This window comes from Mobula birostris, chromosome 19 (assembly GCF_030028105.1).
Source record: "Mobula birostris isolate sMobBir1 chromosome 19, sMobBir1.hap1, whole genome shotgun sequence".
Classification (NCBI taxonomy): domain Eukaryota; kingdom Metazoa; phylum Chordata; class Chondrichthyes; order Myliobatiformes; family Myliobatidae; genus Mobula; species Mobula birostris.
Window position 1 is genome coordinate 21,740,952 of NC_092388.1, and position 20,867 is coordinate 21,761,818.

The window sequence follows — 20,867 nt, forward strand, 5'->3', positions numbered from 1 at the left end:
ATCAAAGTATACAATGAAATACATTGTCTTTGCGTCAATCACCAAACACAGCCAGAAGAAACAGCCAGATTCTTGCTACTGTCTGTAAGGAGTTTGTACAATTCCCCCCATGATGGCATGGGTTTCCTCAGGGTGCTCCAGTTTCGTCCCACAGTCTGAAGACGTACCGGTTGGTAGGTTAATTGGTCACTGTAAATTGTCCCAAGATTAGGCTACAGTTAAATCTAGAGTTGCTGGGCAGCACAGCTCAAAGGGCCGGAAGGGCCTATTCTGCACTGTATCTCAATAAATAGCTAAATAAATACACTGCGGACAGCCCATAAATGTCACTGTGATTCTGGTGCCAACATAGCATGCCCACAACTTATTAACCTTAACCAGTACATCTTTTGGAACGTGTGTGGATACTGGAGCATCCAAAGAAAGCACAATACAGTCATGAGGAGAATGTACAAACTCCTTACAGAAAGGAGTGGAACTGAACACAACTTTTCAATCACTGGTGCAGTAAAGCATTAACCTAACCACTACACTACTATGCTGAAGTGGCAGATGGAGTTTAATCTGGATAAGTGATACACTCTGAAAGATCAAACTTGAAGGTGGAGAACAAGATTAACGACAGGATTCTTAGGGGTATGGAGGAACAGAGGAATCTTGGAGTCAAAGTTCATAGATCCCTCAAAATTGCCACACAAGTTGACAGGGTGGTTAAGAAGGCATATGCTGAGTTAGTCTTTATTAGAAAGGAGATCGAGTTCAAGAGCCAGGAGGTAAGGTTGCAGTTCTATAAACCTCTGGCTAGACCACACTCGAAATATTTGAGTTTCGTTGTAGTCACTTCATTATAGGAAGTATGTGGAAGTTTAGAGAGGATACAGAGATTTACCAGGATGCCACCTGGATTAGAAAACATATCTTATGAGGAAAGGTTGAGTGAGCTAGTGAATTTTGCAGACAAAGCCTAGACGCAGAAACATGAAACACAGCAGTGACGACACCCAAATTTCAGGAACTTCACTAATTATGTTAGAATGTGTATCTACTGTCGTAATAGGAAATTGCATTTGTTGTTAGACCTGTGGATAATCATTTTATTTTGTAACGTGTTGCTTAATTATGTCTATTTACACCATAAATCTTTTATCAAAATGTAGTTTTACTGGTAATCTTGTCAACTGAGAATCTAAAAACTCTACCAAATTCACACTCAGGTAGATCAGCTTTGACTAGTCTCCTGCCGCGCACCAGTATTTTGAAAATAAATCGCCTGTTATTTTGAACATCAGCTCTGTATGACTTTTCAGTTTGTTTCTACAGGGGTATTTAAGAGACTCTTATATAGGCATATGGGTGTAAGAAAGATGATAGGTTATGAGCTGTGTAGGAGAGAAGGGTTAGATTGATCATTGAATAGGTTTATCCAGGTCAACACAACATCATGAGCCAAGGGACTTGTATTGTGCTGTACTGTTCCATTGTCTAAGTCCTATTCTTTCAAAACATTAACTCACCTCACACCAATAGTGAACATATCCAGAATGTGTTTTCCCTGCAACCAACCAACCAGCATGATAACACCTGTAACAACAGAAATAATATTTACAATCATGCAAAATTGCATTATTTGAAAAACTGTAAACTCTAATTCCATTATTTCTTTCTGACATAGGGGCCAATATAAGCTCACAGAGAAATCCTATTCCCCCTCTAATCTTATATCCTTACAATCCTATCACTTACTTAAGGTAAGGACAATTCACAGTGGCCAACTAATCTATAGACCTATACATGTTTAGGATGTAGGGGGAAAATTGGAGCACCTGAAGGAAACCTACATAATCAGAGGGAGAATCTATCTGATAAGCAGGCCAATAATATGTGCCAAAATTAAGACCATAAGATATAGGAGCAGAATTAGGCCATTTGGTACATTAAGTCTGCTCCATCAGCTCATCATGACTGATCAATTTTCCCTCTCAGCCCCAGCCTCCTGCCTTCTCCCCATATTCCTTCATGCCCTAACGAATTAAGAATCTATCAATCTCTGCCTTAAATATTCATAAAGATTTGGCCTCCGCAGCTGCCTGTAGTGACAGATTCCACAGATTCACCACTCTCTGACTAAAGAAGTTCCGCTTTATCTCCATTCTAAAAGGATGCCCCTGTATTCTGAGGCTGTGCCCTCTGGTCCTAGACTCTCCCACCATAGGACCTTTCCTCTCCACATCCGCTCTATCAAAGCCTTTCACCATTCGATGGGAATCAATGAGGTCACCCTCATTCTTCTGTATTCTAGTGAATATAGGCATCAAACATTTTTCATATACAAGCCTTTCAATCCTGGAATCATTTTTGTGAACTTCCTTTGAACCTGCTCCAGTTTCAGCACATCCCTTCTAAGATAAGGGGCCCAAAACTGCTCACAATACTCCAAGCAAGGCCTCAACAGTGCTTCATGAAGCTTCAACATAACATCCTTGCTCTATATTCTAGTCCTCTTGAAATGAATGCTAACATCACATTTGCCTTCCTCACCACAGGCTCAATCTGCAAATTAACCTTTAGGGAATCCTGCACGAGGACTCCTAAGTCCCTTTGTGCTTCAGATTTCTGAATTTTCTCTCCATTTAGAAAACAGTCTACTCTTCTATTTCTTAAGAAAATTTGTAATATTGTATCAATTTTTAATGAATATTTGAAAAATTAAACACCCACATGAAATGACACAATTTGCTTAAATTAAAATAATTTATGTGCCAACATTTTTCACATCAGGGCCCAGCTTAATGTGCTGTGAACATTAGAAGGCAAAATAATGAATGCAGCTAACTCACTGTCTTGGTATAGCGGCTAATATAATCAAAGATCCCACCCACCACAGACAATGAGAAATGTACCCCTTCTCACTGGGCAGAAGATACAGAAGCAAGAAAGCATGTACCACCAGGGTCAAGGACAGCTTCATATCCTGTTGTTATAAAACTGTTAGACATTCCCATAGTACAATTATATGGACTGTTGAGCTCACAGTCTACTTCGTTATGGCCTTGAATCTTATTTTCTGCCTGCTCTGCATTTTCTCTGTAACTGTAACACTATTTTTAACTCCTACTGTTTCTCTTTGTACTGCTCAATGCACTGTTGTAATGAAATGATCTACATGAAATTTCCGTAACTCAATTCCATTCTCAAATAGTTAGTATCCAAAAATATTTCTCTTACCAATAATACCAAAGGAATATAATGAAAGCTGTTTTCCTAGCAGATCCATACTTTTCTGTAACGGTGTTTTTGGGGCCTGAAAAACATGAAAACAAATTGGAAGTGCAAACTAAGTAGATTCTTTGAAATACCATATATCCATTTGAGAGTACAACGAGCATCTAATTTATAATAATCAGTCTTCCTATTTCCTTCTTTAAATTCCTATCTTTTATTCCTCCCCAATGTGACAGCAATAATTTATTTCTAACATTGATGGGACATCATTGCCATATTAGTGATTGTTTCATGCAGATGTTCACCTTGAGTTTTTTTTTAAAAGAGAGCTTGAAGTTCTAAAGTACCTTGAAATGGCAACTTTAAAAATAAAAACAATATAATCTCAGCAGTTAAAGCTTCAAAACACAATATTTCCAATGCAATGAAGCATGACCAAGGTTTAAGAGTTATAACCTCAAGAGCTTCATATGAATGCCTTGATCTTCAATGTTGTAATGCAATGTTCTCAATAAATAATCTGGTATGAAATTGTGGAGGTTACACTAAATTAAGTAGCAAAATAGTTTATTAAGTAAAAATATAAATGAACAATACTGAAATGATTGCTGCAAAAACTTACTTCTTCAGCCTGCATCATTTTAAAAACCTCTCCAAATTCAGAGTTCTCTCCTGTTCCTATAACAATGCCCTGTAAGAACAAGCATTAGAACGTTACCATTATTATAACGGAACATACTACCAGTTACTTCAGATATAATTTCATGCTGTTACACAAAATAAATGTTCTCAGAAAAGACTGGAACCTACAGAGAAATATTCTAAATAAAGCAACGAGTTCATTGAGGGAACTCAGCATGTCAGAGGGAAAATGACAGTCAATGTTTTGGATCAAGAACTTTCATCTGGACTAGGAGGAAACAAATGAGAAGTTGATGAAGATAAGCACAAGTTCTTGATAGTTCAGTTGAAGACAACTCAAATCATCAACTGCCCATTTCCATCTGTAGATGCTGCCTGACTTATTGAATTCTTCCAGTGATTTTCATGTTGTGCCAGGTTTCAGCATCTGCATCTCTTTTGTCTCTAATGTTCTAAATTATTCTCAAACATTTAATATTTTCATACTGTAGATTTAACTAAACCATTTTCATTTGCCTTTAACGTGTTTAACTTAATTCAGCAGTCAAAATTACCTTGGCCCTACCACATCTAACCAATGTGCCCATGAAAGCAATATTATTTCTGGATGTCAGGTCTCCATTAGTTGCTGATGGCTGCGGAGAAGTTGACTTTGAACACGGGGAGGTCTCTCCTGTAAGACTCGACTCATCAATGGATATATCCACAACCTTAAAAAAAAATCAAAATAAAACTTAAATATTCCAAGACAATTTTTTCATGCCTTTCACATACAACCTGCATATTCCTGGCAATTTATTTGAATGAAAGTCAGATCACAAATGAGCCTGGTTATGCCTTTATTCAAAGTTTTCAAATACATGCTCCCAGACATGATTATACAAACAAATATTTAATTTCCCTTGTCACTGGGGTCCAAACAGCCAGGTGTTGTATGGCCTGAGTAAAGCGGACATATGTTTAAGAGGACTAATAGAGAAGTGATAAGGGAAGGAATGTTTTGAAGTGAGCTTTGTGGTGGGTAATACATGGAGAGAGAAACTATTTATGCAGGATTTTATCACAAGGTTTACAAAAAAACCTCATTAAACTGCCGAAATGTTTTTTCAAAATCCCAGAATAAACAGACTTAATTTCAACAAGCTATTATCCCAATTCCTAATATTCCTTTAAGCAACTGGTGTTTTAGTATCAATTATATACATCCTCATAAATTTCTATTTGCATAGCCGTGAAGTACAGATCCAGAAAAATTGGCATCTACCTGCTGACATAGTTCCATGTATACATAATGAAGGGTAAAACATAAGGCAATAAACAAAAATAATTATCAAACCTGGTGGCATGCAAAGGGTTGCTACAGAGCAGCACACTGGAGGGCATCCACATTCTAAATAGTACGTATGTTTAACAAAAGGCAAGTCTGGGTTCTCCAAGCATTACAAAACACTGTTGAATATCAAAATATCCCCTCCTATCAGCAGGAAATCATTAAATGGCCTTTTTAAAAATTCAGCATTTTTAAGCCAAGACCCATGGAGTCTGTCTTTCTACATCTCCATAGCAGAGATTGCAGATAAAATCTAATGCTATTAAGACTGAAAGTGGCTTTTACAGCACAATGACAGGTTTCTCATTGGAACCGAAATTTTCATCTGATTTTATCTGTGAAGATCCAAAGCAAAACTAAGTTATCGATCCATTTCTCATGAATGTACAAAATAGAAAATAAGTATGGATTCAGAATAATTAAATAAAATCATTGTTTAAAAAATATTTACAGTCATGTATGCTTGTAAGGACACCCAAAATACTGGACAACCTACTACAGTACTCAATTTTTACTTAATTTAAAATATCAGGCATGCTTTGTGCTAAAATCTTGTTTAATTAATGTGGAATAAATAGATTAACGGATCCTCCAGACTGAAAAAGTGATTACTACAGAGACTTGGATGGCTCAGGGGCAGGAATTGTTACTTAGAGTGCCAGGCTTTAAATGCTACAGAAAGGACAGAGGAAGGCAAGAGGTGGGGGCATGGCACTGTTGATCAGAGATAGTGTCACGGCTGCAGAAAAGGAGGAAGACATGGAGGGATTGTCTACGGGGTCTCTGTGGGTGGAAGTTAGGAACAGGAAGGGGTCAATAACTCTACTGGGTGTTTTTTATAGACCACCCAATGGTAACAGGAAAATCAAGGAGCAGACAGGGAGACAGATTCTGAAAAGGTGTAATAATGACAAGGTTGTGGTGGTGGGAGATTTTAATTTCCCAAAATATCGATTGGCATCTCCCTAGAGCAGGGGTCGCCAACCCGTCTATCACCATCGACCGGTCGATCTTTGAGACTTTCCCAGTAGATCCCGAAAAAAATGAAAAATAAATACACAAATATTGTTGTAATTTGAGCATTATAAAAATAAGTAATGCTAATCAGGATAATGGTAATCTAGCAATATTTTTGCTACTGAAAACTATTTGTAAAGAGAGATTATTTCCGGGTTGCAGGTTTTAGTTCCGTTCTTTCTGCCCCGTGCGCCTGTGTGTATAGCTCCCCCGCCATGCACTGCGTTTTCAGCATAGCTTGTGCGGCATCAAAGTGACCAATTAGGTTAGGTAAGAGTACAGACTGTTGCAAACATCAATATACGGCACTCGCTGGTGATATCCTGCAAGGTAGCTAGCTAGCATTGCGGAGGCTCCACGTAAGAAGGTGAACACGTACAACTTCCATCCAGAATGGGAAGAGGAATTTCTATTTACCTTGGTGAAAGACAAGTGTGTATGTATGTTGTGCCACCAAACACAAGCACTGACTAAAAGAGGGAATCTGGAGCGGCACCACAACACCAACCACCAGAAATTTAAAGACATCTACCCCCCAAAGAGCACAATTCGTGCCAGGAAATGTGAGGAGCTGAAATCGGGGTTGAAGGCCCAGCAATCGTTTTTCACAAAACACGCTGCTCAAAATAAAGCTGCTAATGAAGCATCATTTCATGCAAGTCACCTTTTGGCTAAACACAAGAAGCCTTTTACAGATGGCGATTTATTCAAGGAAGCAATGGCTATTACCGCAGAGACTGTTTTTAATGGCTTTAAAAACAAAAACGACATCACAACCGCAATACATAATATACAGCTTGGCCCTGCGACAGTGACAAGGAGGGTAGAGTCACTGTCAGAGGATGTGGATCGACAAGTGTTAAAGGACTTGTCACTTTGTGAATATTTTTCACTACCATTCGATGAATCCCTGGATGTAATGCAAACAGCTCAGCTTGTTGTATTTGTCAGAATGGCTTTCCAGGATTTTACAACAAAGGAGGACTTCCTCACTCTTTTGCAGTTAAAGGAGAGAACGAGAGGTGAGGATATTTACAATGAGTTTAAAAAATATATCCGTGAAAATGACATCCCCATTCATAAACTGGTGGCAATTACTACTGATGGGGTCCCAGCAATGCACGGTGTGCGTGTTGGTTTTATAGAACTGTGCCATAATGACCCTGATTTTCCCAGCTTCCTGGATTATCACTGCGTGTTTCATCAGCAGGCCTTGGCTGGGAAGGTCGTGGGCTTTACTCCTGTAATGACACTGGTAGTCAAATTGATAAACTTGATTCGAGCAAAAGCGCTTCAGCACCGCTTATTCAAGGCATTGATGAGCTCGATGCCGCTTACGGAGACATAATTCTTCATGCTGATGTTCAGTGGTTGAGTCGCGGCAAAGTGCTGCAACAATTTCTTGACTTGTTGCCTGAGATAAAGGCTTTTCTGTCAACAAGAAACGAGGAGCACAAGGAGCTGTCAGATGATGCGTGGCTACTGGATTTAGGGTTTCTGACAGACATAATGGCTAAATTAAATGCAATTAACAACGAGCTCATGGGAAAAGACCAACACCTAACCCACATGATAAGCACAGTAAATGTGTTTAAGGCCGAGCTCGGCGTTTGGATTTCAAATTTAAAGAATGGGAGGCTGACACTTTCCCAACTTGGAAAAAATGTTACAGGCCATCAAGGAAAAGAATGCTTTTTGCCCTGAGCAGTACTGTGCTCGCCTAGACAAACTGGCAATAGAATTCGATCGGCGTTTTGGGGAGTTAAACGTCATGAAAGATATTGCTGCATTTATTTCAAACCCATTTCTGCCGATCGATATAGAACAGATAGCAGCCAAATTCCAGCAAGTATTTGGTGTGCCAAGTAATATTGAAATGGAAATAGTTGATTTGCAAAATGACATCAAGCTTAAAGCAAGATCAAGGGACGGTGGCTTTTGGGGGCTTGTCAGCAGGGAGAAGTTTCTTCATCTCACCACATGTGCACTAAAAGTCAGTGCCTACTTCAGGTCAACTTATCTATGTGACATTGCATTTTCACTGATGAAAATTATTAAATCTAAGTACAGGAGCTCTCTTACTGACAGACACCTCACAGACTATCTCAGACTGGCTGTCTGTAGTTATAAGCCAAATTTCAGGGAACTAGCAAAAAGTATTCAGCCCCAGTCCTCACACTGAGTGCAACAGTCAATTTTTATCCATTTATTTTTCGTGTTGAAATTAAACTAAATAATGAAACTTAGAATTAAAGGTGTGAAGTATTGTAATATTCTTAACGAAAGACAGCTATGGCCTGTTTGATATGCTAGTTACAGTGTTTTCTTGTTTGAACTAATTTGAAAGTTTGACAAAAGTGTTTTGTGTAATTCAAATACAATTAGCCCAAATAAAAGGCCTCAAATTGGAAGTACAATCTGAGCTGTGTTTTCTCTAAACAATTTAGTAGGTAGTTCTTGCCTTTCACTAAGGTCGAGGTAGGGGATCTTGGGCTTAAAAAGCTTGGTGACCACTACCCTAGAGCAAGGGGTTTAGATGGGGTGGAGTTTGTTAGGTGTGTTCAGGAAGGTTTCTTGACACAATATGTAGATAAGTCTACAAGAGGAGAGGCTGTACTTGATCTGGTATTGGGAAGTGAACCTGGTCAGGTGTCAGTGGGAGAGCTTTTGGAGATAGTGATCACAATTCTATCTCCTTTATCTTCATTGGACAGGGATAGGAACAGACAAGTTAGGAAAGCATTTAATTGGAGTAAGGGGAAATAAAAACGCTATCAGGCTGGAACTTGGAAGCATAAATTGGGAAAAGATGTTCTCAGGGAAATGTACGAAAGAAATGTGGCAAATGCTCAGGGGATATTTGCGTGGAGGTCTGCAGAGGTACGTTCCAATGAGACAGGTAAAGGATGGTAGGGTACAGGCACTGTGATGTAGAAAGGCTGTTGTAAATCTAGTCAAGAAAAGAAGAGCTTACGAAAGGTTCAAAAAACTAGGTAGTGATAGAGATCGAGAAGATTATAAGGCCAGCAGGAAAAAGTTTAAGAAAGAAATTAGGAGAGCCAGAAGGGGCCACGAGAAGCCCTTGGCGGACAGGATTAGGGAAAACCCTAAGACATTCTACAAGTATGTGAAGAGCAAGAGGACAAGATGTGAGAGAATAGGACCAATCAAGTGTGACAATGGAAAAGTGTGTATGGAAGCGGAGGAGATAGCAGAGGTACTTAATCAGTACTTTGCTTCAGTATTCACTACAGAAAAGGATCTTGGCAATTATAGGGGTGACTTACAGAGGACTGAAAAGCTTGAGGATGTAGATATTAAGAAAGAGGATGTGCTGGAGCATTTGGAAAGCATCAAGTTGGATAAGTCACCGGGACCGGATGAGATGTACCCCAGGCTACTGTGGGAGGTAAGGGAGGAGATTGCTAAGCCTTGGCGATGATCTTTGCATCATCAAGGGGACGGGAGAGATTCTGGAGGATTGGAAGGTTGCAGATGTTGTTCCCTTATTCAAGAAAGGGCGTAGAGATAGTCCAGGAAATTCTAGACCAGTGACTTATTTCAGTGGTTGGTAAGTTGATGGAGAAGATTCTGAGAGGCAGGGTTTATAAATATTTGGACAGGCATAATATGATTAGGAATAGTCAGCATAGCTTTGTCAAAGGTAGGTCGTGCCTTACGAGCCTGATTGAATTTTTTGAGGATGTAACTAAAGACATTGATGAAGGTAGAGCAGTAGATGTAGTGTGTATAGATTTCAGCAAGGCATTTGACAAGGTACCCCATGTATTGAGAAAGGAAGGAGGCATGGGATCCAAGGGGACCTTGCTTTGTGGATCCAGAACTGGCATGCTCACAGAAGGTAAAGAGTGGTTGTAAATGGGTCATCAGCATGTAGGTCGGTGACCAGTGGTGTGCCTCAGGGATCTGTTCTGGGACCCCTACTCTTCGTCATTTTTAAAAATTACCTGGATGAGGAAGTGGAGGGATGGGTTAGTAAATGTGCTGATCACACAAAGGTTAGGAGTGTTGTTGATAGTGTGGAGGGTTGTCAGAGGTTACAGCAGAACATTGATAGGATGCAAAACTGGGCTGAGAAGTGGCAGATAGAGTTCAACCCAGATAAGCATGAGGTGGTTCATTTTGGTAGGTCAAATATGATGGCAGAATATAGTATTAATGGTAAGACTCTTGGCAGTGTGGAGGATCAGAAGAATCTTGGGGTCTGAGTCCATAAGACACTCAAAGCTGCAGCGCAGGTTGACTCTGTAGTTAAGAAAGCATACGGTGCATTGGCCTTCATCAATTATGGGATGAGTTTAGAAGCCAAGAGGTAATGTTGCAGCTATATAGGACCCTGGTCAGACCCCACTTGGAGTACTGTGCTCAGTTCTGGTCGCCTCACTACAGGAAGGATGTAGAAACCATAGAAAGGGTGCAGAGGATATTTACAAGGATGTTGCCTGGATTGGGACATGCCTTATGAGAATAGGTTAAGTAAACTCGACCTTTTATCCTTGGAGCGACGGAATATGAGAGGTGACCTGATGGAGATGTATGAGATGATGAGAGGCATTGATCATGTGGATAGTCAGAGGTTTTTTCCCAGGGTTGAAACGGCTAGCACGAGAGGGTACAATTTTAAGGTGCATGGAAGTAGGTACAGAGGAGATGTCTAGGATATGTGTTTTTTTTTAAATGCAGAGAGTGGTGAGTGCATGGAATTGGCTGCCGGCGATGGTGGTGGAGGCAGATACGATAGGGTCTTTTAAGCAACTCCCGGACAGGTACATGGAGCTTAGAAAAATAAAGGGCTATGGGTAACCCTAGGTAATTTCTAAGGTAAGGACATGTTTGGCACAGTTTTGTGGGCCAAAGGGCCTGTATTGTGCTGTAGGCTTTCTATGTTTCTACATTAAAGGGGTCAGATACTAGAAACATTAACTGGATTATGCAAATCCCTCAAATGGCATTCACTTTCTTTCCAAGTAGTTGATAAATAAGAATTGTTAATCAGGAAATTCACAACCATTTAATACCTCCTTCACTGACATGGCAAGTTTTTGATCATGTACTGGAGTTGGACAGCACTGACAAGGCAGTATTTATTGTTCATCAGGAGGTAAACAACGAGTTGCCTTCTTGCATCTTTGCAGTTCAAAAGGTGATAGTACTCCAAAGATTTTGTAGTGCTCTAGTTTCAGGATTTAAACCCAGTGGCAAATGCATTTTGAAGTCAGGAATGCTGTGTGGCATGGAGGGATACATTCAGGCCATGATACTCCTATGTCCCTTCTTTCCTTATCCTTGGTGTGAGAGATCACCAAACTTGGAGGCTGTCTGAGTAGCCTTGTCAACACATTTACAACTTGTATTTACAACACATTTCAATGATGGTAAAAACTGGAGCCATTGTGACTGATGATGGTAGTAAATGCTCAAAATATGGTGGATTTTGCCCTTGTATAACAGACAGTTGAGTCTGGATTGGGATTTTCTGCAGAAATTTCCTGGAGAGTGGGCTGATTAAGCTTGAACAACCATAATCATTTTCCTTTGTGCAAGATAGGAATCCAACAATTTACATTAGAGCTTCTTGAACACTGCTTAATGAGCCCTGATGTAAAATGGCAGTCTCTTTATCTGACATATGAAGTTCAATAACAAGTGGCGTAATGTGGTCCTGGTAAATCCAAGTAGAACTGGATAAAAGAAAGAGGCTCAAAAGAGATTCAATAACAAGAGAACTTGGGAGATTCCTCATGCTTGTAAGTGTTATAAGTGTGCGCAGGGATATGTGATGGGTTAGCTGTCATTTCACACATTGATTTAAATTCAGTATTTTAACTCTGAACAAAAAGGAGAGAAACAGAGAAACCAGCAGTTTAAGCGATGAACCAATCTTTTTCAAAAGGACCATTAGATATGGAACAAGTACAACTGGATAAAAGAAAGAGGCTCAAGAGATTCAATAACAAGAGAACTTGGGAGATTCCTCATGCTTATTGTTTCCTCTCTACATATATCCAATCTCCTGCATGCTCTTTCCTTGGAAGCATGGGAGAGAAATGGGGTTTGAATCATTGGGCAATCTCATACATACTGGCTTCACTTGAATCAGGCTGGATCTAGTGTTCCTATGAAGCAAATAACAAGGGCTGCTGATAAGGTTTTTAAGTAAATACTTATGGAAGCAGGTGCTGGTAAGGGGGATAAAGAACAAAAGAAATAAAGACAAGATGTTGGCACAGAATAACAAATTGATAAGTACAATCACGTCAATAAGACAATACAAACAAAATGTATACACCCAGGTTGATTCAGAGCAGGAAAAAAAAATGGTAAATGGACAAAATTAAAGGCTTCTGAATTCATCTACCTTGCTGTGAATGCCGTATGTAATAAGGTAATGATGGAAATAGAAATAAAGGATGCAATCTAATGGCCACTGCCAAGATGTGATTGCAAAGAGATCAATGCTGGAAATTAAATACAAACACAAGTAAGAATAGGAAAAGGCTAATTAATCTCTTATGCTTGCTTCATCATGGCTCCTGCAACAACCCTATTTTCCTAGATTCCCTTATGAGACAAAAATTGACCAAATTCTGTTCGAGAAAACTCTATAACTGACTCTCTAGAGCCCTCCAGTTTAGAGAATGCCAAATGCTTACCACCCTCCGCGTGATGAAATATTTCCTCACTTCAGTCTCAAAAAGTCATCATCTTATTCTGAAACTGGAATTCCTGGTTCCAGATTCCTAAACCAACAGAAATATCACTGCCCTGCATCTAGTCAATCAAACTAGGTAAGAATTTTGGAAGTTTCCATTGAGCCTACTCTTCCAGCTGGGGAATGGTAGAACAGAGATATCCCCAAACGTAGCCTACATTTAACCTTTATTTAACTGACAAAAGTACAAAGAAAAGATTTTCAATAGTTTTACTGACCAACTTAATTGTATTTTGTAAACATACACAAATTTAGAATTTGATGGCTGCAACACACTCAACAGAAGTTGGGACAGAGGCATATTTACCATTGTGTTACATCATCTTTCCTTTTAATAACACTTTTTAATCGTTTTGGAACTGAGGGTACTAATTGTAGTAGATTTGCAATTGGAAATTTTGTCCATTCTTGCTTGATATAAGAATTCAGCTGCTCAACAGTCCGTGGTCTCCGTTGCCTGATTCTCCTCTTCATGATGCGCCATACATTTTCAATAGGAGATAGATCTGGACTGGCAGCAGGCCAGTCAAGCAGACGCACTCTGTGTCTACAAAGCCACGCTGTTGTAGCCCATGCAGAATGTGGTCTGGCATTGTCCTACTGAAATAAGCATGGACGTCCCGGGAAGAGACGTCCCATTGATGCCAACATATGTCTCTCTAAAATCCTAATATACGCCTCAGAGTCAATGGTACCTTCACATACATGCAACTCACCCATGCCGTGGGCACTGATGCACCCCCATACCATCACAGATGCTGGCTTTTGCACCTTTCGCTGATAACAATCTGGATGGTCGTTTTCATCTTTGGCACGGAGAACTCGACGCCCGTTTTTTTCCGAAAACTAGCTGAAATGTGGACTCATCTGACCACAGCACATGGTTCCACAGTCTTTCGGTCCATCTGAGATGAGCTCGGGCCTGGAGAACTCACCAGCGTTTCTGCATAGAGTTGATGTATGGCTTCCTCCTTGCATAATACAGTTTCAAGTTACATTTCTGGATGCAGCGACGGACTGTGTTGAGTGACAATGATTTTCCGAAGTACTCCCGAGCCCAGGTGGCTATAATTGTCACAGTAGCATGACGGTTTCTTAGGCAGTGCCGCCTGAGGGCTCGAAAATCACGCGCATTCAACAGTGGTTTCCGACCTTGCCCTTTACACACTGAAATGTCTCTGAATTCTCTGAATCTTTTCACAATATTATGTACTGTAGATGTTGAAAGACCTAAATTCTCTGCAATCTTGCTTTGAGAAATGTTCTTTTTGAACTGACTAACAATTTTCCCACAAATTTTGGCACAAAGGGGCAAGCCACGACCCATCCTTGCCTGCAAAGACTGAGCCTTTGATGGACGCTACTTTTTACCCAGTCATGATACCTCACCTGTTACCAATTAGCCTGCTTAATGTGGGGTCTTCCAAACCGGTGTTACTTGAATTCTGTGCACTTTTCAATCTTATTTTAACTCTGTCCCAACTTTGGTTGAGTGTGTTGCAGCCATCAAATTCTATATTTGGGTATGTTTACAAAATACAATTAAGTTGGTCAATAAAACTATTGGAAATCTTTTCTTTGTACTTTTGTCAGTTAAATAAAGGTTCACGTGAATTAACATATCACAGATTTTTGTTTTTACTGCATTTTGGAAAATATCCCAACTTTTCTGGAAATGGGGTTTGTATTATTCTCAGTGTTCCTCTATTTTAGGTTGAGGATTCAAAGTTACTGGGGATACTACAATTTGTCTAAGGAGACTTTCAGAACATTTTGCACAATTTCTTCTGCCCTTCTGGTAATAACTTGCCATGACAGAGCTTGATGTCTAGTGTCAGACATGTGAGCAACATGGCCTGATCAACACAGCTAATTGAGAGGGGGATGCAAAATTGTAGTGCCTCATAGCTCCAACAACCCAGATTTGATGCTGATCACAGAAACTGTTTTTGCACATTCTCCCCAAGACTGAGTAGGTTTCTGCAAGGTGATCCAGTTTCCTCTTACCACCGAAGTGTGACAGTAGGTTTACTGCCCACTGTAGAGTTAGTTCTTGGAATTGCTAAGTGGCCAAAGAATCAAAGGGAAGTTGACGATCATGTGAGGGAATAAACTGGAGGGTTGCACAGAAATTGAGAGGATGCAATTATGAAAGGCCTCTTTCTGTGTTATAATAAAAATAACCTTGATCTTCAAATACCATTTCTCAGATGTCAAAAGGTTGTATCGGTGCTGCAAAGGTGAGAGCCAATTTCTCCTTCACGTCTGTCTTCACTGAAGCCTGAGAAATAACTCTTCAGCAACAGAAGAGGCAGTGGACCATGAAGACCCAGCAATAATGCTCGCTATGACAGACCTGTCATTTTCTCTGTGTCTACTTGTGGTGATACCATCTCTGCAGTTAACACAACCAGATCCATCTACTTTTCAAATAGTTGCAATTATAGTATCTGAGATCCCTGGTAAATCTTATTATTGCCAAATGTGGAAGATGTGGCTGTGAATTTGCAACTGATTTGAAAGTTACTCCCCAAACTTCAGAACTTCAGCAGTAATATCATATGCAACAAGACCTCCGGCTTGTATCCTTCCTGCAGTCAATAAAACAAAATGATTTGATTTACTTGGCTACTATCAAAAGAGTGTTTAATCAGCTGCCTTAAAAGCATTTGTGTCACACTGCAAAGCCTTAATAACTGACCACTGCTTGCTCCTTCAAGATACTGATAACTCCATTTGATATGAATTTTTCCCAAGACTTCTAAAGGAAAAATGGGAGGAAATAATCTATCAGGGAGATTGAAAGAAGAGTGACATTAGAGGACAGCTGACATTGTACTATAATTTATCAAGGGAGGAGTGGATAACAAAAGTAATTGCAGGCGAGCTAGTTTAACTTCAGTAATAGGAAAATTCCTGAAATAATTTCTGAGACAGTGTTCACCTGAACTGAGAAATCCAAGTTCGACAGCAATGATTGTTTAAGGGAAAGCCCAAGGCTCATGTTGCCTACCATTTTAAATTGCACTTTGACCTCTCCATCTGTGGTTACCATGCACTGTTAATAACAAAGACAAGTGTAAAACCTGAGCAACAGCACCTCATTTTTTGTCTCAAAAACAGGCGGATCATTCACCTGGAATATCAACTCAGTTTATCCACGGCTTTGCATTGCACAGCTACTACATTCCTTTGTGTTCACTAACTTACTTCATTAACCTATCAACTGAATAACCTCATCGACAGTGCATTTCCAAGCCAAATGTGCCGCTCATCGTATCAGAGAGAACCCCTTTGTCCAGTCCTCTCTCCTTCCCTCTTTGTAACTTAAACTAGATTACTTTCTTTTCCCAATTTTGGCAAAGGATCCTCAACCTAAATGTTTACCCTTTTTCCACAGAGGCAGCCTGACCTGATGAATGTTTAAAGCAATTCTGTTTCTATTTATGGCTACTGTGATGGTAAGAGTCTCAGGAACAAGTGATGATTAATCATTCATTCAATACTTCTGGCATGATGATTGCAAATTCATATGCTGGACCTCACCACTGTTACAATCAGGGATATTCTTGAAGTCTTCTCAGAGGATTGTCATATTGTTATGGTGAAGACTATTCTTGAAGCCTCTTTCTCCAGTTAACTGTTCAATTATCAACCACCATTCTAGATGTCGCAGAACTGTGGAGCCTTCCTAGCAAGGTAGTTTAGCTCCCTATTGAATTCTCTTTTGCAGGTTTATAATCCTGTGTTATAGGCATCTCATTTCTAATTAGCACCCTTCTGCATTTCTCACTATCAGCACCACAAATACCAATTCCAAGAATCCAAAAGTCTCTAAATTTATTTATTCAAATATTAACCTCAAAAGCACCCATCCTTCAAATCAAACATAATCTTTCATTTTTATAAAAAAAAATCAACCTACCCCTGCTTGATAATGTTAGAACATAACAACACAAGTCCACAGCTTCCTTCGCAGACAAGAAAGAAATAGACTAGCATGGTTAACACTTGAGATTCCTAACCGCAAGAGCTATGGTTACAAAATTGATAGATCAATGTTCTGATACAATGTGGTATTTTTAAAGACAAGTTCAAACAGTTTGCATGTCAACTTTCTCATAGCTTCAAAGAAATTAATGTATACAGTGGAAATTGAACATTAAAACAAAAACATGACTTTGGTAGGCCTATTCATTACCTCAAACAAACGCAGGTCAGCAGGGACTTTATCACCAACAGTCAAGCACACAGTGTCGCCTGGAACCAGCTCTCGGGCAAGCAAGTGTTCCACCTTCCCTTCCCTTATACTAGGGTAAATAAAGAAAAACTCAAGCCAAAACAGTGAACAAAAAAGAAGCCCAAATCAGTACAATACATTACTACTGTTTATACGGAAATTTTATTCTTATTAAGCAGAGGAAGGGAGCATTATCTTTTTGTTAGTCCAACTTTATGTGTACCAAGATTAAGTTTTAGAGTGACACCTGACTCCTGAACTGCACCCCAGCTAAATCTCGAGAGCACTTCCTGCTGTACCTATAGGAATCTGATTTCCCAAACTATGGAAATGCCTTTGAGGAAATGTATTGAGAGAAACAATAGCTAAATCAAAGGAAGCTAGCGTACACTTTATCCCATTTACACATGAAGCCTCTACCAATGCTCAGAACATCCCCAATAATGAGGATGATGGCTTTCGTTGTAAAAGGGAGAAAAGGGTAAGGAAGTTCAAAGCTCCATGTATGATAAATGAAAGATGAAAGGGAAAAAGGTGTATGCCAAACTTCCAAATCACTTTTTAACTAAATTTTTTTTTAAAACAAAGGAAGTTTTAAAAAAGGATGCAGAAATACCAAGACAGATCCCAAACATCTGATAAAATCCTACAAGAAACTCATGGAATCAAGAGTCTCTGGTAGAATCAATAAGATATTTGCATAAAGCCAGAAGACAAAAAGAGCAGTGGTAATAGACAAGTGAATATTTTTCCATAATTGAGAATGATTAACAGTACTCATCCCCAGGAATCAATATGGCATCAATACTTTTGATATCCACAGAACATGAATCTGTAGAATATAATTTCCAAATCTGCTGTGCAACAAAACTTGTTCATGTGGTTACCAGTGAAGAGGACAGAAATGGACTGAAAGACAAAGACAAGCTGAAAGGGAAGACGTGATAGAATAAATGTATAACAGAAGAAATTACTCTTTTTGCTGAGCACATGAAACAATAGATACATTCTTAAAGCATAAATGATGCATAAAAAAGCTGGATTTAATAGTTTTTAAACAACCTCATCTGCTCTGTGATAATAATAATAATGAACAGCTTACTTTTGGTACTTTCATACTTATTAACCATGAAAGCATACACCAGAAAAACTCAGGATAATAGAGATCATACCAGTGGCATTCTGGGGGAACCAGTTTGCTTAGCTCTTCAAGGGATTTTTCTGACCGATATTCCTGTGGGGTATCAGCAAAATTAGTAATACCTTTGCACATGAAGCATCTGCAACATTTAAAATTTCTCACATAGATGTACATGGTAATTAATAATAGCATTATAATCTAGATCAGTTCCAGTTTCACCTTAATGGATCTTGAACTACCTCACACTGTAGTCCATTTCTGAAGTTTTACCTGAATTATTTGTATGTTACGCTTCGTAAAAGATCTCTCTTCTGCCAATCAACTTCTTATTACATAGCCTACCTTTTGACAGTACTTAGGAGCAGATTCTTCTTTAAAGCAGGGATTCTGAAGTGTCCTTTTTGATTACAAGTCGGAAGGTTACAGATTTAAGACCCGATTTATTGACAATACAAAGACCAAAATTACTACACAAATTGAATTACATTGCAATGCTTTTTATGGCTCCTGGCAATGGAATAGAGGAGAGAATTCATGGCAGGTCCCAAGCAAAGTTGAAAAGGTTTTGAGTCACCATCTGAAGCTTCAACATAATTCCTTAAGTGTATATGGTGGTGCTGGGAAGTCTGGGAACCCTGTAGAATTTTCTTTATTTCTGCATAAATATAACACAAAACATGATTAGATCTCCATGCAAGTTCTAAAACTAGATAAAAAGAACCCACTTAAATAAATAACACACAAAAAAATTATACTTGTTCATTTGAGAAAAATGATTAAATATTAAATGCATTTGTTGGAAAAGTATGTCAGCCTCCGAGGCAATGCCTTCTACACAAGCTATTTGGAATCAGGTGTTCCAATCAATGAGATGAGATTGGAGGTGTGGGTTGTAGAGGTGCCCTGCCCTATAAAAAAGACACACAAAGCCAGGTTACTGACAGAGCCTGCTCTTCTCAAGAAAGATCTGTTTATGTGCACCATGCCTTGATCAAAACAACTTTTGACTTTAGAAGAATTGTAGAGATGCATGAAGCTGGAAAAGGCTACAAAAGCATTTCAAAAGATCTGAGTGTTCATCAGTCCACAGCAAGAGAAAATGTCTACAATGGAAGAAATTCAGTACTGTTGCTACTCTCCCTAGGAGTGGGCTTCCTGCAAAGATCGCACCAAGAGCACAAATGTGTAATGATGAGGAAGGTGAAAAAAACCCAAGGATAACAGCAAAAGATCCGCAGAAATCTCTAGAACTTGCTGAAGTCTCTGTTCATGTGTCCATCATAAGAAAAACACTGAACAAGAACGCTGTTCATGGAAGTACACCATGAAGGAAACCAAAGCTCTCCATAAAACATTGTTGCACATCTCAAGTTTGCAAAAGACCACCTGGATGTTCTACAATGCATCTGAGATGATGTCCTGTGGACAGGTGAGACAAAAGTTGAATTTTTTGGCAGAAATGCACATTGCTATGTTTGGAGAAAAAAAGGCCACTTCACACCAACACCAAAACCTCTTCCCAACGAAGCATGGTGGAAGGAGCATGATGATTTGGGATTGCTTTGCTGCCTCAGGACCTGGACAACTTGCAATCATTGAGGGAACAATGAATTCAACATTATATCAAGACATTTTACAGGAGAATGTCAAGGTAGCAGTCTGTCACCTGAAGCTTAATAGAATTTAGATAATGAAACAACACAATGATCCAAAAGACAAGAGTAAATCAACAACAGTTGGTACAAAAAGAAGAAAATTTGTGTTTTGGAATGGCCGAGTCAAAGTCCTGACCTTGATCCTATAGAAATCTTGTGGAAGGACCTGAAGCAAGCAGTTCATGCAAAGAAGCCCACCAGTATCCCAGAGTTGAAGCAGTTTTGTAAGGAGGAATGGCCTAAAATTCCTCCAAGCCGACGTGCAGGATTGTTCAACAGTTACTGAAAATGTTTGGTTGAAGTTATTGCTGTAGAAGGGGGTCACACAAGTTACTGAAAGCAATGCTTTACATACTTTTTCCAACAAATACATGTAATATAGGATCATTTTTCTTAATAAATAAATGAACAAGTATAATGTTTTTGTGTTATTTATTTAATTGAGTTTTCTTTATCTAGTTTTAGGATTTACGTGACGACCTGATCACGTAAATAAATATGGTCATATGTATGCAGAAATCAAGAAGATTCTACAGAGTTCACAAATTCTCAAGCACCACTGTACATTAATTCTGCAAGATCCCCATTATTATTCTTTTATATTCATAAGGAAGGAAACTATCAGCATGGGTACTTTGAAAAACACTCATTGTTGAAAATCTAAATAAAAACTGCAAATTTTGCAAATTTGAAATAAAACATAATACTGAAACAATATAGACCAGACATCGTTTGCAAAAGGAGCAGTTCTGAAGTGAATAGATCTGAAGTGTTAATGTTCTTTCCATAGACCTTTTGACCTTAAAGAAAGATTCAACACATTGTTTTTATTTTAGTGTGCAATATCACAGTATTCACACCAAGGGTTTTTTTTTATTGTACTGTCA

At 39.1% G+C, this 20,867-nt stretch overlaps 1 protein-coding gene across 1 annotated transcript in view; it reads right to left on the reverse strand.

Moving 5' to 3' along the window:
* The window catches only part of atp2c1 (ATPase secretory pathway Ca2+ transporting 1), a 96,574-nt gene that overhangs the window by 34,588 nt on the left and 41,119 nt on the right, over nt 1-20,867 (reverse strand). The window contains exons 6-11 of the mRNA XM_072283325.1: nt 18,357-18,418; nt 17,146-17,254; nt 4,419-4,574; nt 3,845-3,913; nt 3,226-3,301; nt 1,515-1,581 (exon numbers count right to left, since the gene is read on the reverse strand). Of these exons, the coding sequence (XP_072139426.1) occupies nt 1,515-1,581; nt 3,226-3,301; nt 3,845-3,913; nt 4,419-4,574; nt 17,146-17,254; nt 18,357-18,418 (539 nt within the window). The remainder of the gene's footprint in view (nt 1-1,514; nt 1,582-3,225; nt 3,302-3,844; nt 3,914-4,418; nt 4,575-17,145; nt 17,255-18,356; nt 18,419-20,867) is intronic.